The sequence below is a fragment of the Tenebrio molitor genome, chromosome 5 (assembly GCF_963966145.1).
Source record: "Tenebrio molitor chromosome 5, icTenMoli1.1, whole genome shotgun sequence".
NCBI classification, from domain to species: domain Eukaryota; kingdom Metazoa; phylum Arthropoda; class Insecta; order Coleoptera; family Tenebrionidae; genus Tenebrio; species Tenebrio molitor.
The window spans coordinates 12,291,200-12,317,486 of record NC_091050.1 but is presented as its reverse complement, the minus strand read 5'-3'; the positions used below and the strand labels follow the sequence as shown (position 1 = coordinate 12,317,486).

The 26,287-nt window shown below is 43.6% G+C and overlaps 1 protein-coding gene across 1 annotated transcript in view; it reads right to left on the bottom strand.

Moving 5' to 3' along the window:
* The window catches only part of dally (division abnormally delayed protein), an 86,226-nt gene that overhangs the window by 44,805 nt on the left and 15,134 nt on the right, over positions 1–26,287 (bottom strand). The window contains exon 2 of the mRNA XM_069046506.1: positions 20,516–20,659. Coding sequence (XP_068902607.1) covers positions 20,516–20,659 — 144 coding nt within the window. The remainder of the gene's footprint in view (positions 1–20,515; positions 20,660–26,287) is intronic.

Sequence of the window (26,287 nt, the reverse complement as noted above, 5' to 3'; positions counted from 1 at the left end):
ATCTACTAGGAAAGAAGTGAACAAAGAAGTGGTAATTAAGCAATGCTCAAGAGTCGTCTCTAAAAGAGTGTTGGTTCTCCTTCCACTTCTACAAATAGGAAAAATCTCAGGAATAATAGAACAATAATTGAAAAAGCTTTAATGGGATGTCAAAACGAGGGTTGATCAACGGGTAAAAAGTCATTTTGTGCTTTTTTGTGTAGCCCGGTGTCTAGGAAATAATTAACTGGTTATGTAGTTTCTAATTGCCTTGTCACAGGAAGTACATTGTATATTGTGCGGTCATAATTGACCACGTTTCATGTTAACGCGACGTCCATTAAACGTCTGAGAAAATAAATTTTGCAAAAGACGAAAATAGTGTCACGACCAGATAATTGGATTGGTGCCTTCTTATAACCCAAAAACTGTGACTTTTCTCTTTCTCTGCAAAACAAAAACCAATGATTCAGGGAATCATTTTTTGACATCTCTCGCGACCTTTCAGCAATCCCTTCCGCATTCAAGACACCAAATCTGTGTTAAGCAATTAGTTAACGAATTAATTTAAATGTTATTATAAGTTAATCATATCTGGTTTCTGGAATGCTTTAAAAATTAATTTCTAACCATACTAACGAGTATGTATTTTCTGGAAAAAACAGACAAAATACTTCTGCACTTTTTTCAGTTCTACCACAAATTTTCATCAATTTTTTTTTCAAATCCAAAAAAAAATCGACGTACCTTGAACTATGAACGCAATAATTGCTATAACGGTTGATTCTTAACTCATTTTCGCCAAAAAAAAAAGACTGTAATTATTGACCACCTGTATTACTTAAGCAAGAGAGGACCCACAACAGATGTTTGCGGACACCACAATTACAGCACTCGACAACTGTATCATTCGTCTGTTGTTCTTTCCATTTTTGACACTTTTTCATTCTCTTTTGTTCCGTGGCGTCGGCCAAAACGTTCCATTAATTTTTTGTCCCCCACAGGTCGATATGACTATTTGTTTGCTCATCTCTTTGTGTCGGCTTCCAGCACAGCACCTTAGAACCGCACCGTGAAAAAAAAATCTACGTGGACAATCCACGTGAATTACGGCCGCCAATCCGATTATGCAAAAATCCCAATAAATTAAGAGGATAATTGGTGAATTCCAGTTCCGTCGACCAAAAAATTGCCGGTTTTTTCGCGTTTTTGACGTGGAAACCTTGAACTTTCCGACGTGCACTGATCGATTCCCATTGGCGAAGACCGTGACCGGCCGATAAATTCACGTGTGACAGGTGAACTTCCGCGGGTCAGGCCATGGGTGGGTGAGCTGGTGGCGTGACCCGGCGCAGGTGTTGCCCACAATTCACATGTTACGTGTCCTGCCTACCGTATTTTCACTAGTCACGTGCAACCCATCCGACATCATCTACACGGTGATTGGCGGTCATTAGGGCCGAATTACGTGTGAATTTGTAAATTGTCGGTGGCGGGACGACCTCCTGGATGGACGCGGATTGGCCAGCTGTCGGGTCCTTCGTCGCGGAAATGTGCCACCACGCTTGGACACCACATAAAACATTCCAATTTAAAATATATAGACTGGCGGCGTGTTTTTGTGGCGAAGTGAATTGTTTATTTGGGCGAGAAGGCGGCATTGAAAGGAATAAATTACGCGGTCATTGTCTGGTTAATTTTAAAAAAAGGAGGCTGTTTGCGTCTGGTTTTTGATTCGACGGAAGGCGAACGCTCAACCAAGAGCACTGACACTGACCGGATTGACACAAGAGATCGATGGACCTCCGATGGGACCTTCCCAAAGAGAAAATGTCATGAAAAGGTGAGAACAGATACCATGGGATCTACAGTGTCCCGTATTTCTGGTCTCGACACAAAAACAACCAAAACATTCTTTCAATTCTCTGCAAAATTCTTGCAAAGTAAGTTTTCTCCAGTCACTTAGGAAGAAAGAAAAACCCACACTCTAAGAAGAAAATTCGAAAACTTTGTGGTCTGACCTGATTCTTAGCAAGTGTACTCCACATACAAGATTCTTTCTAACTTTTTCGTATTTCTTAAATTGGAAAACTATCTACCTGGAAAGATGAAAATACCAAAGTTTCTTTCTATTATCTTCTTATTTCCATCTACAAAGATGCAGATACCAAAGGAGATACAGATAAAAGACGATACAGGAGATACAGATACAAGAAGATACAGGAAATACAGATACAAGAGGAATGTCTGGGAATTTTGGTTCTAAGAGAAAAACACACCAAAATATCGTTCCAGTCTCGCACTTTACAAGGGAAGTTTTAAAAACTTCTAGCGTGACTGGCTCCTTAAAAAAGGTGTATTTCCTAGATTTCTTTCTGACCTTATTCCATTCCCTTAAGGAGTGAGGGGATTAAAATAAACTTGTTGTTTTTAACTTGTGGGGTTTTTGCTTTTACAAAACCCCATCAATCCTGCAAAAACAGCGTAAGAGCAAACAGTGCAGATAAATAAACATGATCATTTTGAAGCACTTCCACACGAGTTTGTTTTGTTTTCCCTTATTGGGGCGTCATTTGGGGATGGAAAGGCAGGACTAGTACGTGGGGCGGAAATGAAAACTTGTTTACGTCGGTGGAGGGCAAAATTCAAAACAAATTAGCCCAATTGAACGCGAGGGTGAAACGCCGCCGACAATAAAGAAATTACAACCCCTCTTGCGGCATCTGGTCTGGGCCACCGATGACCCTTGCCGATGTGGCGTTAAACCGGCCGTGCGCACGTTAAAAACGCCGTCCCCATCACAATGGCCAATCAAAATTACTGCGTAACGTTCCTCACTTGTCTGCACGTTATCCGGGAAATAAATTAGAAATTAACGTCGACGAGTGTTCCCTTAACGACCTCTAATGGTCGGAGAAGGACCCGGATGTTGCCCACATGACCCACCCCCATGTGACGATGTTCTCTCGTGGCAGTCCGCATCTTCACGATCGCCGCCGCGATTACTGTAAAATTTTAATGAAATCATGGCGATGACGTTTAATTATAACTTAATAAATGGAATTTAATTAAAACTCCGATTGCGAACGTTCCCACTGATACACCGCCGACGACGATGTCGCGATCACGATGGCAAAGGCCGCCGGGAAAATTAGCCGGACGGGGGCGGCATTCTCCCGGGGGCGGAAAAAGACACCTCCGACAACAAAACGGTGGCGTGTTGAACGGCGGAGATTTTATCTCCGGACCTGGTTCGTGTTAATCCATTCGTTCTCGAATATTGTGTTTGGCGATTCGGGGAGCCCCCGAGATCACGAGGGGGTGTTCCCCGCTTGCGGACGGGGGCGGCTTGTCTCCGTTATTATTTCTCGAACGGGGACAGTTTTATATCCTCGTTGGAGGCAATTGACGGGCCATTGTCATTATTAAATTCATTAAGGAAGGCGCAGCTCCGGCTGATAATTGCTTTTTCTTAACGATTCTGACCGAGCCGAGTGCCGTTTGCTGCCTGCCTAAGGGCCACCAAGCCAACTGTACTCGCTCTAATGAAATTTCCAACTGGAAAGAGGTGTGTACACCAGACAGCACAAAACAACGGACGACCAAAAAAAAACAACGACCTGGGGGTTGTTCCAGATTGCGATCTGGGAACGTCGACAGTTCTTTTGGAATTTCGCCACGAGCTCCTCTAGCAGGTACAAATCGCCGCCAACCCAATCACGAGCACAATGAAGACATCCGCATCAATCCGGAGTCATCCGGCGGGGGCGGCGATGCGTTTCTCAACCGACCCCCGATATTTATCAATCGGGACCGGCATAATTAAGTCCGGAACCTTCGACCTGTTTCCGGGGACGATTTAAAATGTATCACTCCAGATGGCCTGTTTCGTAATTCGGGGGTAAACCAAGTTAGGGGAAGAATCACGTCAAGACGAGGCTCCGGTGTCAGATCCGGAGTGCGACGTCGGGATTGATAGATCGGCAGGTGGGACCGGTTAATAAAATACGAAAAAATCCGGTCGGGGAAGCCGCAAATTCCACCAACCACTCACCGTCGAGCCCCTTTATTTACATATAAAAGGAGATAGGGATCGATGGCTCCTCGAGATGCGTCTGCAAGGGTACGCCGCTCCTAATGGGCGAAATGACCCCTGAAACGACATCGAAGAGAGGACGTAGAAAGGGGGCTCTCTCGTGCGGAATCCTCGTTTTTTCGGCGTATCCTTGACTTCAGGTTCAAGAGCCGCATAAAATTTATTTAGCCAAGGTATGTGGGCGAATGTGTATTGCAGTAATGATTCATTAAGGAGACAAATTGCGTCGATGGACGTGCTTGTTTACCATGCGACTTTTTACGGACGACTATTTGCATACGCACACTTTACGAAGGAGAAGGTTTCGTGCACTGAAAAATTTACAACCCTTCACGACGTCAATTTCCACCGCTATTGATTTAGGTGTTCTCGGGAAAGTCAATTTTTCGCCCGGACAGTTTCCTATAAAAACTTTATGTTTGTCGCCATCGATAGCTCTTGGATTATTTAACACTAAACAAACACTACATCTTCGGCTCTCGCAACACACCGTGAAGATAATTCAAAACATAAATTACTTAATACTTAATTTGTTATCTCGCGGTAAAGACCGCCCAAATATTTACTTTTCCCATTAAACAAAGCGTCGATGCTCCGGCTACTTAAAAAAGTTTCTTCTCCGCGCCCATTCCGAAAACAAACACGACCACATGGCCGCACCGGAATCCGTCAGATATTCCCGCATCATCCCCGATTTGTTCTCGACGGAGACGTAGCAGCCGCTCCACCCTGACCCTAATTTTATTTAAATGGGGGTCGTATCACGACCCGAACCCACGACGTGATAATTGCAGATCATCCCCTGACCGCGGCAGACGTCGTAAATTACTCAACCCGGGAGAGTCGCGCCCTCCGCCGACCCCGAACTTTCGATTGTGCGCCCGCTTCGATTTCCACCCCCTCGATGGGGACCGTGGGAACGGGAGCGTCGTGTCACTTCGGCGTTCGTTTTCCCGCGGCGCAAATTCAATTAGCGCGTCGTTCGAATCGTCCGAATTAAAAAAATCCCGCCCCCGTTGAAAAATTGATATCCATTCAATTCGGGCGATCGATGGGGCTCGAATAATCGCGCGAGGAAAAATGGAGAGGTCCTCAAAACGCGTCGCGTTATAAAAGAATTAAGCCGAAGTTTTACTTTCCGCCGAAAAGTGACAAGTTTCGCCTTTCAGGCTCGACCCATTTTCCGATTTTATCCGAGTGTGGGAGGCGTTTGCCGTGTCCTCCGCCACTTACTCCACTTTGGAGTTCTTAATTCGTTAAACGGGGCGACACCCCAACTTCGACGAGTAACAAGCAACTCCGCCGCGTAAAACTGAAGTTCTTCGGCCGTCCCGTCGATCTGGGCAACCCTTCGATTTGGCCCCTCGAAGACCCCCGCAAACTTTGTTCCGGATTGATCTGTACCGATAATATCGAGCCCAGACTGTCACAGCAGCGCTTTCGCAACACCGAGACGAATCGAATCGTCTGGACCCGTTTGTTGGTCAATGTTTTTCAACTCGGGAAGAATCTGGCTCTGCTCCAGATGGAGGACGCGTCCGTTCCAAATTACGCCGAAGCGCATCTCGTGCGGGACCTGGAGCCCCCCGAAACGCCCGTTTCGTCTCCAAAAGTGTGTATTTTTTCTTCGTTGACTCGCCAAACAACTTGTCATTCAAAGTGCGGGCGGGTGGAGGTCGACGGGTTATCATCTGCGAGTGAGGGTCGCGATATGGGGTGGAAAAAGTGCCGCTTTGGGAGGACAAGTCGACGTCTTGATAAAAGCCGACGGTGGGGGCCGTTGCCAAAAAAAAATAGTGCCTGGCAAGGAGGGGGCGTGCAGGTGGAAGTGCACGAGGCTCGCCCGAAAAAATTCGCGAGCAGACCTTGGGGCAACGATCGTAAATCAACTGTGAAAATATTTATTTGTTTCCGTAGTGCCGTGTCAATATTTATATGTTATCGACTTTCACTTATCGCATTTTACTACTAACGATACTTATTTGTGGAATTATTTCTAAGCAAATAAACACCGGCGATAATGATAACAAATTTCTCGATTCGCTCAACAGTTTAATTAGTTCCAATTGCCGCGGCAAAAAAGTTAATTATAGTGTTTTCAAAGATGTCATAATTTACATGAAAAATATATACTATTTAGCAAATGTTTTTCTAGGAAGAACGCATTAAATTTGTAGAACTCGTTTTAGAGCTATTAGACACGAGTGGCAACAAACTATAGACAAATATTTAACAAATTTCTGTTAAATATTTGCAGCAGGTGGTGACATTTAGATAGGTATAGTGTCAAGTACCTGAGTTTAATAATATTCTGACATTTTGTGTCGCCAAGAGCGTTAGTCTGCGATTATGGTTTCAACATGCTCCGAGTGACCAAATAAAAATAAATTTAAACATATTTTCGACGAAGAAAGAGCTTTTCTGTGACTAATTGTGTGGCCTAAAAATTGATTTGAAATGATTTTGAAAAATTAAAAAGAAAAAATTATTAATCGGTACGATGGTTACGATTCCATAAATAACCTCGTTTATTCCTAGTTTCCTCCAGTCATTAAAATTGAGTCTTCACAGAGATTTTTTTAGAGACCATTAGAAAAAAAAAAAGAAAAAAAAGGTTAATAGTGTTAAAAAATGGAAAAATAAGTTTTAGAAAGCTTTTAATTGAAGATATTGTTGAAAGAAAAATTACAGATGTCATCCATCACTGGATAATTAATTTAATCATCATCAAGATCCAGATTAAGTAATTAAATAAGGTTCCTTCACTGGACAACTTCCTGGTAGAGCTGTGAAAATATTTCTAGTCCAATGGACTTTTTTTTAAATGTATATGTGGTAGCCAAGTCCATGAGAAACACGAAATAAAAATTTGAAATATTTGTCAAAAAAAAAAATCCAAGCGATTTTTTATTTTTAAACAATAAAAAAGAATTTATCAAAATTCTTCAATTAAAATCTATATCTATAACATAAAAGACATGGAAATATTATTTTAGTATTTTACCATAATCAGATTTGCAATTATGAAAAAAATCATTGGATAAGTAATTTAGTAATTTATCCTCGTAAAAAACATGTCTCCCTTTGAGTAAGTCTCTCCAGAGAAAGACAAATGTTTTCGATTTCAGATAGAATTTTGAAAGTGAAAAAAGTTCTTCTCGACTCTTCCTAGAGAAATCAACAAAAATTTGTTAATGATAAAAAATTAAGTACTTACAAGACGTTTTGCAATAATAAAATGAAAGTTTTGTAAAGTTTATCTTTAAACTAAGTTTTCACATAATTCTGGTCGAGTAAAGAATTATTAGATACTTATTTAATTATGATTATTAGATACATAATTATATAATAGCTATTTATGCAACGAGTTGCAAAATGAGCGTCTTTTTTGCACTAGACATGACAATATGTCGTGTGCAAAAAAATAGCCATTTTGCTACGTGCTTCATACAAGATTTTTTCTAATTTAGTTACGAAAAGCACACATTCTGATTAAAATCCTGTTTAAATCTACTATTTCAATAATTTTCCGGGATAATACTATATCACTAATGTCACTTTTTAATACTAGTGATAATATAATGTCACTTTTTACACTAGTTATTAAACGAAGCACGTTTGACAACTAAAATGATATATCACAATGGTTGCTTTTCGTAACCCAATTAGAAAAAATTATTTCATTTTAACATTTTACATTTTTTATGCTGTTCTGCACACTGAATGTATGAAAGCAATAAAATAAAAATAAGTAGAAATCGCAAATTGTTTTTGGCACCAAAATCGTTGAGTCAAACCATAAGAATGTCACCGACCCCCAGGAAGGTGAATAGGAATTTCACGATGGTGAGTCAATAATAAAAAGAATAAAGTCTGATAAACAGAACAACTCCTTGAGGTATACCACGACTGGTATTATAATAAAAAAGAATATCATATAACCTGATAACAATCTGTTAGATAGATTTCTTTTGATCGAATGTGAATAAACCGTGTCTACTCAGATTGCATATCTAAATGACAAATTGACAGAACGACAATAAATTACTGACTGCAGATAGACGATCCAAAAGACTATGCTAATCACGAGAAATATATTTTCTAATGCGGGAGAGCCAATAATAATTCCAAACATTCAGAAAAAAATTCATAAGCAACAAATAAAAAATAGTCAATAACGTCCATTTATTTATCAAAAATATCCTGTCTCAAAATTGTAACCGGAACATTAGAATCGCTAAAGGTAGGCGTTCACTAGCTCGCATCGTACGGATCTGACAGATTAGACAAATCGCCGGAACGAATTAGATTCTTTGGCATTTTTCAAGTTGTAAATTAATACAAAGCATTAATTCAACAATTTATAATATTTTTATTTGTTGAATTAAACATAATTCAGCGTTTGGAAAATAAATTCTTGTTATTTTTTCGCCGTACATCTCGTAATTCACGGCGGTTGTTCAACAGAAACAACAGTAATCTGAAACGTGTTTTTTTACACCATAATTCAAACAATATCATTTGTATTTGTGAGGTGACCTCGCCGGATTATCGCACAACTGATAATTTTTTAAATGACGAAACAATCAAAGAACACCTGCCCTAGCAATCTTAGACAACGATAAAGATATGAAATTTCAGAAGCGACATGCGAAAATGGATGAAAATGACTTAAGTAGAGCGCAAAGCTACGAAAAACTCGATTTGGATACAGTCGGACGCAAAAATCTCAATTCCGGCCTAGATGCGATGCCTCCACTCCCGTTCGCAAATTTTCGTCCTCGATCTGCGACAGAACTGGTGAAAAAGCCGGTGCTCCGTGCCAGACATTCCGCCGTCACCGTCGTCATAGCCGGTGAGTTTATCTAAGCGCACGCTATTTAAGTAGGCCATGAACAAGCTCACTCCCAGACAAGTCGGCTGGGCTTAATCAACGATAATGATCGTTTCCGTTATCGTTCCGATAATCTGCACCGTAAGCTCGTCGGACGCACCGGACGCGAAACGTCTCCCGCTACGCGAACGCCCCCCCGAAAGCACCGAACACATAAAAAAGCACTAAAAACAATCGTTAACGTCGCTAAGCAAGCCACCCTGATTTCTGAAGCGTAGACGTTTCGACGACCGTCGGGGTGGAAGACGCGAAAACCGGGACTCACGTTTCTTTTATTGCCTCGCACTGTACAGACTGTCCCGAAATTGTCGCGCACCCGACGCGAATAAAAACTGACAGGTTGACAACTTGTATTCTGGAAAGGCGCTTTCGAGATCCGCGCGGTAAACTTCTTTCGACTGCGTTTTCAACAAGCGTTTTGTACGTTTTTCGATAGACGCGCGTTCATTAATGTGCACCGCCGGTGCAAAACTAGTAATTATCTTCATTATAGTGTTGGCGGATAAGCTACGGCCACTAGAACCTTGGTTCTGATAAAGGCACAACTTATTTGATACGCCGTCGGCTTGTATTTCCCACGATTAATGTCAAAATACTGTTCGAAGAATCTACTCGGTTTGTTGCTTTCACATGTTGTGTGACCTAATCGACCGATCAGAGGGAATGATTATTATCTGAAAGTGCAAGCGGCAGATCTCTTTGTTACATCTGACATTTCAAATGACAGCTATTAAAGGTACACCAACGTGATTCGATCGAAAAAACACTGGAGGACCTACAATTGGCATCCCTGCAAACATGGTCGATTCGGCCATTTTCTTTTCAAAAGAAAACCTAAACCCTTCACACAGAAGTACATCTACATCTACCGTGCCTTCAAATTTTAGGGTAGGTTGTGATCTACATCTTTTGTCTATTAATGGTTGGCAGACTAGACTAGCTACTAGAGATGTTTGTGCCAACATAACCCCCCCAACAATTGGCAAACGCATTTGACAGCATAAAGCTCCGAGTTCGTTACATGTTGCCAACTTCATAACAAAATCAGAGCCTACCCTAATCGAGAATTTATTTGAGGGCGCGGTATTAGATACACGATCGATTGGACACAAATCTGGATATACAGAGCATCGTCAAGTCAGCAATAAGCACACCGCGGGTTTAGAAATAAATCAGCAGTTCCAAACAGTAATGAAAATAATAAACAGTCCAGATGTGTCATTTGTCGTAGGATTTTGACATTTTGAAAATATTTTTTGACTTCTCCTTTCTCACCGTCACTGACACATCGTTCACACAAAAACCGAAGACCTACAATTTACCTTAATCAAGCTTGACAAATTAAAAAGCGGTTGCGGCCGAACCGTTTCGGGTTTCGGTTGGAACCCATTTCACATTTCCCCCCGTCGAAATAAAAGACGATCGCAACACGGGAAGGGCGTACAAGAACAGGGTGAACAACACGTACAGGTCCGCCCTTTGGCGATTAAAAATGAAAACACGACGTGTTTCATTTTTCCCCTTCCTGGTGCACCGGCTTCGATTCCGATCGGCCGACGATTCTCCATTTTCCTTGTCGTCGTCACGATTCGTTTCGAATTCATTTCGCCGGAATGAAAACGTATTTTTAGGTCTCACGTCTGACGTTTAAAAAACAAAATGCAAAGAACTCATTTGTCACAGTGACCGTGTAATCTCGTGTGACGGGTCTTAAGTTGTGGGCGTGAACGGTCGGCCAGTCCTAGACCAAATTTGATAAATTGCCACCATTCCAAAAATAAACAAATTGCATTTTAATAAACCGATGGCGTAATTTCCTTGCACGATTACAAGTGATCGATCAGGGAGGTCGTAATCCGCGACCGATCAATTTCCCATCGGACAAATTGCAAATGCGGTTAAAAGAGTCCAAAACGTGTAATTTTTCCAAAAACTTAATCACGCCGGATTTGCAGACGACAAAGGATTTGTGCGACCCAGATTTCGCAAAATTTACAAAAATAGTGGCTCGCTGGGAATTGCATTACATCGGAAGCTTGTAGAATGTACGTTTCGTGATCGTGATCCTTTATCGCCACACAATGCCCTTCAGGATCAGTAAACTCTTGACCGATGAATGGACGCCGAAGAATTCCATTCACCACCCGTCCGGGCCCCAATTCCGGACCACTCTCTACATGCTCCTCCTCGGAGCGCTCTTGTATGCGCGTGACTATCCATGTTTTCGCTTGCTTGCTCGTGTCTAATACCCATTGTGCATGGAGACGAAAGATTTTTATTTGAAGACTCGACCATTGACTGTGATAATGGGATACTTAAAAATGAATTGAAAGACTTCTCGGAACTTTCGACTAGTCTTGTAAAGTGGCGGTAATTGATTTTCGTGGGAACTCCTCTTGTTTCCAATTATCCAGAATTTTTCGCCCCGCCTCGAAAAACACCGTCGAAAACTCACAGGTAACCGACGGCGGTGTTCATTATGTAACGCAAATTAAATCCAGAGCTTTCGCGGGGGCTTAATTATAAACTTCAAATTGACGACTTAAATTATTAATTGTCGGGATTAAAAAGAAAAAACGCAGTTTACGGCCGCGCCCATAATTAATACCGAAAAAAGTCGACTCCAATCGACCGACAACTAAATTCGGAGTGTTTTTGAGCCACCACAAAAGAGACAATACATCGCGGCCGTACGAAAACGAAACGCCCACATGGCCACAACAAAAGCGCAAAAGCTTTAAAAAATCAAGGTATGTAGTAATAATGTTTGTTCGTACATTCCCCGCACAACTTCGTGTCGCAATTACGGGTATGCGTTCGACGGTGCGCGTTCCTCAGTCGGTGAGGAATCGCGACGCAGATTGTGCCGCTCCCCAGATCTCAAAATCATCCGACTGATTAACGCGAGATGAGATCTTTTAAAAGTGGCGATGGCTGGCACCTGCCCCCCGTGATAAACGGCCCTTTGGGCTTAATTCCTAATTAATATTCATCACGATTAGGTGATTTATCGATATTGGCAGCAACCGATAATGGCTAGTTTCCGGTGGCGAGGAGAGCCACTCCACGAAATTTATTAAAATCGTTCCGGGCCCGTTTTTCATCGGGTCCCCTCTATCGATTCCCGGAGTTTCCTGTTTATTATTCAATTTTAAATTGTCGACTATCAGATTCTCTTTAATTTGAGGTTTCGTCGTTATACGGCTACCGTCCTGATCGAATCACAATAAATTTAGATTTCATTCAATCCCAGAAGGGTGGAAGCCCCACTCAGACATCGATTCTTATTCGACCGACGACCGAGTTTACGTCGAAATTACACGGGGAGAAAAATTAAATTAAGCCGTTCCGAAAACTTTCTAACGACGTCAGATCCTGCTAGTTTTGTGACCGTTCTGTATGTTAATTTCCACCCCCTGGTAATTTTTACTCCTCCGGTTTGTTATTCCGACCGGACCGCTCGATTATCGAATTTTCATCATTTATAATCCATCACATTCGGTATCATTAGTGACGTTTCAATTATTTGGTTTGGCGTTAATTGAGTTGGAACATAAATTTGGTAACGGCGCTTTGGTACGGTGTTAACTTGATCACTTTTGAAAGAGCCGCCGCCGCCGCCTCACGACTATTTCTGTTTTTGTGCGGCGTAAAAGATCTCATTTCGACTGGTGCATATTCGAAAACAAGCCGAAAAGCTAATAGAACAATCAATTCCGGTCGGCGGCGACGTAAAAACTTCCTCCTACTCGACGGCGACGCCGGAATAACAAAATATCCCCGGAAAATCCTATTAAAGCACACTTCCATTCCATATTTTTTAATTGAATCGAACCGGGGCCGGCGAGGGTGCGTCTTAAGGGTTTTTTATGTAAATTATTTCGGTCCGTGTTATGCCGTGAAGCCACAAAGACAACAAACGGAAAATTTACATTTCCCCCGAAAAAATGAGACCGCACACCGGCCGTGTTTCATGGAAAAATTAAACATTCTTATTTATGCTGAAATCGTCTCGCCATTGCGCGGGTCGCCGCCCATACCGTCACCCGATTTTTCTCCGACTGTAAATTCGCAATTAAGTCTTAAACTTTACAAGCAATAAAGTGTTGAGGGCCGCGACGCGTGACACGCAAGAACTTCATCCTTCGTCCTCGGAGGATGACGATTCGGCGGCGGTCAAGGCCCGAGGGTGCGCCCCAATGTTTTTTTATGTAAAGTCGTAAACCCATAAAAGACAACAAACGTGAAATTTACATTGTAACAACGGAAAAGCAAACACCGTTCACACTCTCTTTAATGCCCCTTAATTCTTTTACGACGCCCTCTATTAGACCGACTGTCTGTTGGCACGACTATCAAATATTTATCATAAGTCATCTACCCCGTTCCGAGTGTCTTAACAATGGCGCCGACTCCGGGCGACGTTCCGGCGACGCTCGCTAATTTTTAATCTGGCCAGATTTTTTCCTCCAGGAGTCGTGAAACTCACAACAGGCGGACGTTGAATTGACATTTACAGAAAATCAAACACCCTTCAGACTTTACTTTACACATCTCGATTCTTTTATGACAGACGAAGAAATCTATTTCGAAACCTCGTTCCACCCCGGCGAGGCGCTCGCCTTTCTTCTCCAACAGCAGAACGAATAAGTGAGAATGGTCGGGATTCGATTGTTGGAGTGCTTTTATAACATATAACACCGCATTACAAAGCCAACGTGATGAATCTTTTACAATAACGCGGAGGGAAAAAGAGACCGCGTTGACAGATCGACTTCATTCCAACTCGCTTGGAACTCGAGGTTTCTGGACGTCGCCCCCGTGGAAGGTGCGAAATGAAGAAATCGCATACGCGATACAGAAGAAGCGTTTGTCTTATCGGGACAATACGTCGGCAATTAGCTCGTTTCTATGAAGATTCCGCATCCTAGACTCGGTGGAAATGGAGCAGACGTGCTCTCTGGGGATGGCTCATAAACATATTCTAGAGATAAGACGCTTCCTCCGAACAGCGCATCGACACACCTTAATCGACTAAAATGAATCAGGGATCTTATCGACGAACAAGGACACGGATTACCCAAAGGACGAGTGAGTAGTTCGCCGGGAAATGCGAGTGAAAAAAGCGACCTTTCCACCTAATTAAATGCCTCGAGTGCAATAAAAATAAAACGAACGATCCGATCGTACTGTTTATTTTTACTATTATTAACAACAGTCCGGATCAGGCGGAAAATCGGCTTTTCCTCCATCGATAAAACGCTTTACTTGCATGTTGGACGAATTAGCGGGCGCCCGGGGGAACAGCGAATTTTCCTTTTGACTTTCCCGGTGGAAATCTCGCAAAATTCGCTGGTCGAACGTCAGACACGAGATTGATAAGAAAGTTGGGAACGGGTAGTAACGTCTTTTTAATAATCGCTGCATCCCGAGTAATCCTTAAAAACTCTGAACGGAGTTGTAATCCAGTTATTGTTGTGGAGGCGACTTTTTTGCATCTCATCAAGTTCGTAATTTTCTTCGGAAAAAATTTCGCCTCCCGTTAAGCAACTCGAAACGAAGTTGTTATGTCATTAGGGGAATTTGATGATTTATGCAAATCCGAAGCAGAAAAAGCAGTCGGTCCAGAATGTTGATTTTGATCAAAGACAAGCTGTGGACTAATGTTGGAAAGCAATTTGGCTCGCTTTCAAAGAAATTCCCGTCGAGGCTCGGCCTCGTCAAAAGAAACGTCGAATCCGGGCGTAATTGATCATCTTGCACATTTTTGCAAGTCACAACGCACTTTAATTGTCGCCCTTCGAAACAACAAATCCGCTAAACGAAACCCATTATTGGCCACTTTGCATTTTTACGGCCAGGACGAAATCGATATTTCCGAAAGCTCAAACAAAACTGGATCATCTTTCTGTTTTACGACCTCTCGGAGGTTCCCTTGACACCGTTATGCACACATTCGCCATTAAGATTGTAGTGCGCCAGTTGGACGTGTCAATGTTATTTTTTAATACGTCATTCCTTCTCCGATTCACTGATCAATCGTCATATTCCTTGACGTGACGGGAAACAGGCATCGTATCAAGTGTGTAACATATAAACCGCTCGGCGTAACTGAATAAAACATTTTCATGTGGAAACTTGGAACGGATTTATCTATGGAAATAAGCGAATTAATTTTTTTTTTAAGAAAACGTCAGTTGTCCTTGGGTACACGCTAGCGTACGCGATTGGGATAAGAGCAAGTGCTCACCGGTCCGCATCGGCAAAACGTTTTTTGCGTCGGATCAAGTACAGGTGCGTCAGCGGACGCAGCAAGCTCCACTTTTCTGATGCGTACGACGGCGGCTGGTGAGCGCCCACCTTAAAGCTGCGCGCAGAGCTTTTACGGCCTCGGTGTAAATTAAATCTTGATTAGTTTTTACGACGTCCACTGCCAAATTATCCCACTTGTGATCAGAAAACGGCGAACGTTAACGACAATCGATAATGCTGTCACTCGAATTGATGAATAAATAAGAAAATAAAAACTTTACTGTCAAATAAAATTCCGCTTTAACGTTGCCGTCCCGAGCGAAAAACGCCGTTAAAAAAATTACCAAAAATAAAATTAATCTCCGTCGTAAAAGCGCGCGATTACAACTTGGAGGCGGAGGTGTCCGTCAGGTACGCGTCCGACGTTTTCGCCGAAAAAGAAAGAACAAAATCCGGTCCCGGATCCCGTCGGAAGACGCTAAAACTCTTAATAGCTCGTAAAAATTAAACGACATCGTCGACTTCATATTATCGGCGTTCCTCTTGTCGAATTCGTGGAAACGGGTGAAAAATTCAAATTCAGACGCACACACGCACACCCCAAACACTCATCGTCGAATAAAAACGCCGTAAAATTGCGTTTACGACCCGAAGATGTCGCTTAATTCTCCGGGAAAATTGAGCTCGGGGAATATGATCCGGAGACGTCCTCCGGTGTGTCAACACTGCCAGAATCGATCGTCAAAATCCACAGTTCGATGGTAATTTCGTTAACGCGGACCGCCCCCGGCCGGAAAACAACGCCGGAATTTAATTATTCGCAGCGCGACTGATTCTGCCCGCGCTCGAAACGTCGAACGGACGCCGGAGAAGACTTCTCGAAGGTCGCCCGGACCCAATCCAGCCGAATCGATCACTGTCGACTCGTTTCACTTCATACAACCCATAAGTAATTGTGCCATAACCGCATCACAGCTTACCGGATGAAATTACTCTCTTACTTGGAAACACGATCCGGTGCCTCATTTCAGGCGTGCGACAGGTCGAACGCGCCCGCGACGCGCTTGTCCAAAGCTCGCCGCTCTGTCCGAACGGGACAGGCACTAGCACCACCGCGAAAAACCAGTGGCGGCGGCGCCCCTCGTTTAATTACCGTGGGGTCCTGTTGGGGTTTTATCGCATGAAAGCGATGTATCTTTTGTGGCAGCGATTCAAAAGAGACTTCTTTTGCACACACCTACGCTCCTTAATAAGCGACGTCCTTTCAGCTCGCCCATCATAAAATTTATCTCTTCACGATATGAATACGTTTAGCTTGGCTGTTTAATGTTCGTGTGATGCATGGAACGTGAACGCGTAACTTCATTGTTGCAACAATGTAAGGAAACGAGAAATGCCCCGGCCTCGTGCAAACAGACTCTACAATGTAGGAAGAGAGCTGCATTATGAAGGAACGCCGCTGGAATTCCAGACTTGGGACGGGTGAAATCCGTGCCCTGGCCATTAAAATGATCAATTCCGATGGGGTTATCTTATCGGCGCTATAAATTGGACGGTTTTATGGGTTCGAGACGAGTGTGACAATTTAATTTGTTGAAATGCCACCACCTTCGGTCGCGCCGCACAAGCGGGGGCTTATAAATTATTTACATAGGAAGCGATTAGTGTATCTGGGGTGGGACGGAACGCATTAGAAAATAAAATGTCGGCGGTTTATCGAACCGTGGAGTGATTAGGAAGCGGGCGCTGATAACCCTTTCAAAAAAATTAACCAATCACTCAACAACATCAGTGCTGGGTAAACAGCGACCAAATTTGTAATATTTTGGGTGCAATATCAGTACCGAGTACTGAACTGGGAGTGTGCAAAAAATTTGTGCAAGGCCAACCCAAAAAAGCTCCGACATGACCTGAAATAAAAATCAAACGACATTGTTTTCTTCTTTATTTTTGAATTACCTCGAATCGTACTCATCCGGTTTTTTGTTTTTCGATAAGTCATCCGTTTCCGATCGTTGCCAAGAAATTTTTCGCATTTTCGATCAGCTTCTAAATATACAGGGGACGTTCAACTTGGACGTGATGTCCAATTGTTTACGTGGTATTTCATGTAATGGTAATTTCCACGTCGAATTTACATTTTTAACGTTGCAGGTGGACATCTTCTCGTTTCCCACAGCACGAATTACATCACATAATTCACGTTAATTTTGCAATTTCTGTCCTGAATACGTTAAACATGTGTGTGCGCAGACAAATTTATATTACATCGATAAATAATCGTCCAAAACTTGTGTTCTTGCCCCCCAGAAGAATTTTTATGGTCAGATGTATTTATAGTGTACCTGATCACCAGGAAGAGCGAAAATATTCATATCCAGAGACCGTGAATAATGTATGCGCATCATGTGATTCGGTGATGCTCTCATGACAAGATCTGGCATATTAAAGACTTTTTGTTCTCGACTCGACAAGCCTAAATCCGTCTGACGTCGACTTCTTGTCAAAGCTGCGTCCACACGCGATCCACTTGTGGACCCAGCCTAGAAAGAAAATTAAATTTGGATTTGTAAAACGCGACAGTCGAAGACGAACCCCGACCTGTCGTTGCGGGAGCGGCACGCGATCGGCGATAATAATCCTAAACGTCAATTATCGCGATTTGTCGCTTCCCCCAACAGATTGTCGCCGACAATATGTCGCTATGATTCATAGCGCGGCCGCGGTTTGCTCGCTTGCATAATGTCACAGATGGCTTTGATGAAACAAAAGGAAGTCGCGTGAGTAACGACTCCGTGTTCCTGTCTATTGTACGTCGAACTCGTACACACGGGCCCCGCGTCCCCCACCACCGCGCCGCCCCCCGATATCGCCATTTAAAATAGCACCGACATTACGTGAACACTTGGCCGCGGACCAATTCATCCTCGCCCATCAACTGCTCCTTACTATTTTGATGAATGGCGAAAATATCGCGCCGCCGCTTTTTTTCGCATTCGGGACATGCACCGCCCATTACGAGATCCTCTTCTTTTTCCCTTTTCTTCTCCCCTCGACGCTCGTACAAGAAGAGGGATTGATAAAAACGTCTATTTAATCCTCTTTCCCGCCGCATAAATTCGCCAACTATACATAAAAGACAAAATTGCAAACGGGGCGCCGCCGCTTAAGGGAAGTCTTTTTTCCTCGTTTCCACCGGCGGTAAAAAATCGCCGCAATAAAAGCGCGCCGCCAGCTGCGATCGCACAAATGAACTGTCATTACGTCACGCGTACATCGCCAATCAGGATCGCGCACGTCACCTACATCTTCATTTTCGTTTATCGCCGATGTTTATGCTGAATCACGCGCGCCATTTACTACTCCTCGTCCTTTTTTGTCTTGGCGGATTGTTTGTCGGTTCGGGCGATAATTCCGCATCGGAGCTTGTCAACGCGCCCCCCACGGTGACGTCACACACGGGATACGCACGCGGGCAGCTGGGCCATCTACGGTCGCGCTCCTGCAACATCGCTGAAAAGTGATGACCAAACGTTTATTTAGTACTCTCTCTCTCTACGTGAATCCTTTGCACGTTCACATCCTACAGATCTACACCATCCTAGGGCAACAAACCCTTCAAAGTTTCCTTGCCAGAAGGAAATCACAAAACGTATCCACCTCGATTTATCTTTGTTCAAAAAGTGTAAAAAATAAACTTCCCCTCACCCTTGCAACTCATGCAAACCGTGTAGAACTAAATGTAAAAAGACTAAAAAGCTTTCACGTTGACTTATAGGACTTACGTGTCCAACATAGAAGATGCATTTATTGTTTCCAAAGTCTCCCAAGACGTTAGATAAAGTGTAAACTTGAGTAAGTTGCTCCATTTGCTCTCCTGATTCCTTGATTCACCACTGTCAATACATACATATGTAACTAAAATATCCTCTTTTTTCTTCTCCTCATTATTATTTCAACTGATCTGTTTGTTAACATCAGAAACATCATCCTGGTGCGGCTTCGGCAGATGCGTTGACGTTTCGTCCCATATGTGACGTCACGCCGCCCGCTCCCGCGCGGATCCTTCATTCTCCTCACGAATTCGCGAGTCCGTCCCTGAGCCCGAAACGGCATCTGTTCGACGGATCTATTTCGGGAAGGTCTTGCAAGCGTCTAGAAATGCGCGAATCCCGTCCGTTTATGCCGACTTTAACCGCAATCCGCGTGAGCTGTGAATTAACGAGATAACATCCAAGGCTAAAGCCGGATGCACACTACTAACCAACATAAAGTTCCGAGACGTTTCCAGATTATAAATGTCAAAATCACGTGCCCGCCCCGACTTCATCTCATTCCCCCTCGTCATCGGGGACGAAGTTCGGGCGCCATTCGAGCGCCGAGGCACGTGTGCCCACCGGGTTGTTTTCTAATGGGGCGTGATTTATGGGGGGTGAAGTTTTGATGTTTGTCGATATCGTGACGAGTCAGTGAAACTGACGGTTTCCGTCGATCTGATTGCCACCGCGTACAATTTGACGTTTCGACGTAGAGGTCGCTGCGACCACTCCACGTGACAGGATACGCGGCCCTCATTGGCCAGAACCGAATCAAAAAGTAACAGATAATTTTTTACGCGAATCTGATCGAGATAACGGACGGCAATGTGCGAGACGCAAAATCGAGATGTCCCAATTCTTCGCTGCTTCCTGGGCGATGACAGATAAATACTTATCGAATTACCTGTTTTGGGTCAATGACAGATTGCCCGGTGATGTTCTTCCGGCAACTCATTTCGCAAACACGGGGAGTCAACAAAACCGAAAGATCGAAGGTAAAAGAAGACTGGAGTGAACACGATCGAATTCGGTACGGTCTGCATAGACCTTTTGCACTCGGAAGCCATCTGAAGTGCCTTTGTTTTTGCAATACGAGGATGCTCGAGTCGATGGCGCTCTAGAAAAGAGTGCGCCCTAGATCCGATCGCACAAATCTGCAATGAAACTCCGGCTGCACAAATGCCAACCGAAGAAATGCCACCAACTCGAAGTGACATTTCGCGGGTCGATTTTAAAATATCGCGAGTTGGTGCGAACCATCTGGCGAGCACTCCGAACAAGAGTCGTCCCAAAAAACGTCTTCGTCGGACGATTTCTGGGACAGCTGCTCGGCTACTTCTAATAAATTGATTAAGAACGGCGCTAGGTGGGCGTGATGGCCGTATCTCTTTTTACGACCGAATTAATGATGGCCGATTTTGCATAATTATCCAGTAGATGTCACAACAGACCGACTAAAAATGTCAAGAAACTCACTTTGTAGAGTGGCCGCCGTGAAGCTGAGCAGTCCTTGCAGGGACATCGAGTTGTGCCGGAGCAACGTGGCGAAGTCCCTTTGTCCTTGCTTCCTCAATAAATCTTCAGTCTCGTCTCCACAACACTCGCCACCACAAACACTCCCTGAAAAAAAGAGAGACGAACGAAATAATAATCAAACGTAAATAAACGAACACGAGAGATTTGTTTGTAATAAAAACATGCACCAGTTACCCAAACACCGATCGCCGGTGATAAAACGGATTTAATTATCGCCGGATATACAGGGCGATCGTAAAACGAAAAACAGAAACGATTCTCAGCCAATGAGCGACCAATGTTTCTGTCAACTCGTTAACGGCCAAGTGCAAAAAAGAAACATGTCAGAAATATTTCTTTAACATGTGTTGGTCTTTACAAGAACAATTTCCACAAAAAAAAAATAGTGGTAAATGAAGGATCACACTTAAAAATCGTTTTTCGAATTTTTGAAAAGAATACTACATAAAATGCATTCACGTTGTTTTGGCATGATGGGAGTTTACTTTAAGGTTATAAATAGCGTCAATGTCTAGTGCATTGTTCCATTGTTGTCAGTTTTACTAGTTTGCAATAGAAGAATACTCAGACATCGCGGGAAATTTAGCAACATGTTATGTTCATTTTGATAGGTCCGCATGTCAGGCACTTTAGTGACGGATCACAAACAGTGTGTCCCACGTTAAAAAAAATCATGGCTTCCTATTATGCCAAAAGAACTGAACGGTGTTTAGTTGGAATCAATTGTAAAAAAAATTGCAAAAACCTGTTGCGATTAATTTGTATGAGTGTTTTAATTGAGACTGGCATGCATTTCTGCTGCCTGGATGAGCGGGTGGGGATGCTGCGTTGGGCCACCCCGTATCGCGCCGCCCCCCACAATCAAGACTGATGATCAATCACAGCTTGTTTGTTGTGACGATCTATTTTGAAATCTGCATACGGAATTGAATTGTGAGCGTAATTTAATGGAACAGGCACTCGAATTAATTAGAGAGCGATCAGAAATCCTTCAATTAGAAGCCAACGTTTCGAATTCCGTGCATAATAATTGTCATTATTTGAGTACTGTGAGCATCGAACGGAACAACCGCAGACAAACAAAGCGTGAAACGTCCCCCCAACGGCGCAACCCTTTCGAAAACCACCCCGAAACAATTTAGTTAATTGCGCAGATCAAAGACACAGTGGTAAAAACCCCCGGATCGGGTCACACCCGTCGCATAAATAAAAACCTGTCTTACTTATCTATAAACGTTTTTTTTTTCGTGGGCTGCTGCGAAAGCGCATCCGTATCATCTTCCTCTTTGAAATATCGTTTCAATTTCCTCCGCCATATTTTCTATTTTTTCTTTGCCGTTGCGGTATGATAAATATACTTAGACATGATTTCCAGCAACTCGGGAGAAGTTGCGCGTTATTTATGGTCGGAAAATGCTCCTTACATTCGAAATTCGAAATAAAATGCGTGAAACGTGGCGCTTTAAAGTGCTCAAATTGGCCGACAGGTAGGGATTTAGCCGGGGGCGGGGTGAAAAATACGGGACACTTCATGATTTTTCTCCCCTTCTCGTACACCTCATTCTTGTTCTTCGAGTCGGGGCGCAAATCGATAATCTCTTTTATTGGCGATATTCCGGCGGGGGTGGGACGAACCTCGTATTCTCGTTAAGCCCCTTTCAATCGGCCAACACAAATGGAATTAATGGACCCAGAAAAAACACCAAAATAAAGGGCCCAACAATACATTTACGAGATCTGAAGCGATTCATCACGGGGGCGGCTCCGGAAGGGGCTTCCCTTCCGGATTTTTAAAACGCGATGACCTCTCGATCCCGCAAAAAGTGCGGAATCGTCGGGGTCTGACGAAAATTCGCTCCGGTCCCGGAGAGGCGGCGTGATGGAGGTTCTGTCACGCCGGATGATCGATCGGGGGCGGCCTCCACCTGGAATCGCAACATCCTCGTCTCCGAAACAACGCTGAATAATTACGACAAACAGTCGATTCGATTCACCGCCTCAATTTTTCACGGCTAGAAGGACCTCCTCTTGGCGGCTCCAACGTCGCTCCGTCTGGAAGATCTGAAGATCGCAGACGGGTTGACTCCAGCTGTGGAGCCGTAAACGATAGACGTTTCGGCCGTGCAGCTGTGGTCTTCCGTGCTCGATTTCAGCTCCCGCCCATTAGCACCCACTTATTGAAGCGCAGGTGAAGTACTTCGGATCAGAAACGCAACAAACACGACATCACTTCAGAACTGAAGGGAAATGAATTATGACTGCAGTTGTCCTCACTCTTTATGACCCCATGTTGCGTGGTTGGCATAGCAACCAGACACAGACGCGTATTGTGTGGTGACGGTGTAATGTTCTCCAGCGGTCACTCTTCGTCCAGGATAATTAGTATCGCAAGGAAAATGGACGGAGCTGGATGCGACAATCCTCAGGAACGAGAAAATTAATTCAAAGCTTGACAGTTTTCTCACTTCAGGAAGTTATTGTTACTCAGCGCTTCACGATTATCTCTTGACAGAATGTTCAATTAGTTGCATTGAAAGAAAGGAATGTAAAAACTGATGCGCACTGTCAACAGGATATCATCAAAGGTCGTGTTTATTAATAAACGAGAGGAATACGGTCAAGAGTTAAAGTTAGAAGGCACTGGTGATGCTGAGAAGTCGAAGATTTAATCGTGCGGTCACCTGTTGCAGCGCTGGCGGGCAAATTTTCAATTGGGGTAATATTTAAAAAAATCGTGAAGTAAATTGCAAGTACCATATGTGAAAGAAGAAAAGAAAATACATAATAACAAAGACTGAAAATGCTTAAACAAAAGAAGAGCATGAACTGGATAGTTGCGAAGTGTATACACCTTGGCCGCGAAATTCCTTAACATCCTCGAGATTGTGCTGCCTCGGCCGCAAGCGGCCTCGGCGACAATCTTTCTCTCGGTACGTTAAAGAACGATTTCGCGGCCTTGATAGGTATACAAATAACTATTTTTTAAATGAAAAAAAAAATGTTTTCCCAATGTCTACAAATATAGTGTCAATCTGGCAACTTATTTGCTTCGAATAAAAGGATTATTCCAAAATTGATTTTTTTTTAACTCATTTTTACAAAACAATCCGTTCACATGTTTTTGTTTAAATGGAGCACAGCACTCTTGATCTGCAATTTATTTGATCACACGGTATACGCGTTTACTGTTAAATAATACTATTCATTACTCACTCCACGAGTTATGGCCAATCGCAAAATTATATTGGCAAATCATAGCATAGACCATAAAGTTGCTATGATGCGACGCGACATTCGCAAGTCATAACGATTTTCAAATGTCATAATTCGAGAGTTTGTTTACGTACGTTGTTTATTAAAAAGAAGTCATAATTTTTATCAGGATAAATAAAGAATTACGATAGCGAAAATGATGAAATTTGTACGTCGTAGAGAAACTACGGCGTTTTGCTCGCGTGTAATGATTATTACCCCACTCGTATTTATAGCACTCGATTACGGCTCGCAAGCTTCCTTCTCATGGGTAATAGTCATCATTACACGCTCCTTGAATAATGTATTATTATCAAGGGTCAAAGTAGGGCAATCAAAAATTTTGCTTCTGGTGTAATGGTTCATCTCTGGATGGTGGTTTCTTCTGAAGGTGATAGAAATAGATTTTTCAGGACAAAGGAATCAGGTTTTCTTTCTAATGTTCTCACGATACAAAGGATTTTTCTCAACCAGTTGTTTACTAAAAATCGCTTGACAAAGTCATAAAAGTTGATGGACACAGTTTGGGTCAACACGAACCACCACAATCGTTTCAGGATAATTTAATTTTTAAATGTTTGTCCATCGGTTTAAAATTTCAGATCATAACCTCGTCCTTGTCTGCTGGTGCGATCTTCCGATCACATTTCCCTTGTCCGTAAATAAATCCAGGCGATGAAATTAGCTCCTCTTATTGGTTTTTTGCAAGATTCCGGACTTACTGAAGAGTGACATTTCAATCGACCGACGCGATTATTGATGGTTCTTCTGCGAACGGCGCTTCTCGGTATCGGATCTTCGGCAATAAAACAACGTGAGTCGTGATCCGGCCGGGCCGGGAGGCGTCAAAGGGCCAAATTGGAGGCGGAAGAGGCGTCCGATCGGAAAAATCTGTTCGGGCCCGGAATTATAAAATCAACACCGGGGAGCCGCCTTCATAAATTTTAAAAGGACCGGCCGATTCGGGGGCGGCGGATCGATCCCGATCCTTTTAGGCACGCGATCATGGCGCATTCCGGAAGACAAGAAGAGTGAATATTTAGATAGCGATCGATCTCCTCATCCTCGACTTCATCACTTCTTCGGCGGTAATAAAACTCGGAGCTCGTTTAGTCTATAAATAAAACATTTTATGCCCGAAGGCCGGGCCCTTCCGCACGTGATTCCTGCTTCTTCGGCATCCACCTTGTTGCGATAAACTCGAACAGAATTGCGCGAATCTGATTACGCCCCCGCTCCACGGGGTGAACCCCGAGCCGGATTAATTTCCATCGAATTCACGGTCCACCAATCATCGCATTGTGGCAATAAGCCGTTTTATTGTCGGTCTAAGTGGAGTTCCGAGATCCCTCCCCGTCGACTTCCGATAAATCCAATTTTAAAATATTTATCCCTGTCCACGAAACGATCAGCCTGGACTCGGCGAAGTTGCGGTTTGAATTCTTCGCACAAGTCGAGGAACTGGCTCGTGTTATTGTTAACGCAGAACAAACGCCGCCCCCCTCGCTTCGGTGCAGCTACTGTTAATAAACTCCATTCATCACACTTTTGCCATTGACCGATGTATTCGATTTTCTACAGTAATGAAACGTTGCGACAGACCGATAAAATCGTGGGAACAACGGAGGAATCCAATTAAACCGGAGAATAAATAAACGAGATTAATTTATTTATCGGGTACAGGAGTATCTCGAGTCGGACACGTGTTAATGGAAATTTGGGCAAAACTCGACCGGCCCACGCCGCTATCGCAACATCTCCACGTGAGCCTCAGGACTCGGCGTCCGATCAAATGAAGCAGCGTTTTAACGAACCACTTAACACGAGTGTAAAAACTCTCGAGTGCGCTCCAGCCGGTGCTAACACTTGTAAATAAGTTTCTAATGATAGCCACTTGGATGCGAAAATTGCACGCGGGGTGCGAACGCGACGTCGGCGTGTTTGTTGCACCAAGTGCAGCTCGTACGTCGGGTCGGTTTGTTGTTTCTGGCACCGGCCCCGAAAACAGAACTTACCTACGTCCCACTCTGGTTTTGACAGATGGGAAAGGTCAAACGACACTCGAAGCGGACGGAGGTCAGAACACGATGTTTTGGTGGCGGATACGGGTCCGACGTTAATTAACAACCTTCCGCTCTCGTCTTCACGAATTCCTCGTTTTATGGAAATATCTCCGATAGAATTCGAACAATTCACTGCGGTCACGCCGAATCTCCTCAAAATCACCAAAAACCACCGATCTCGCGTGCACCACGTCGCGATCCTCCACGAAATTTCCCTCTTCCTTCTCAAATTCTTGCATCGAAACCGACACCTTCTCGTTCGCTTTTCTTGTGCGATTTCCATCTCGCGTTGGCTCGTGAAGTGGCTGTCTTTATTACCTGGCAACAACGTGTCAAGACATGACAGCGAAATGTCGAGACGATTTCCCTCGGTCCTCAAGAATACATATTTATTCGT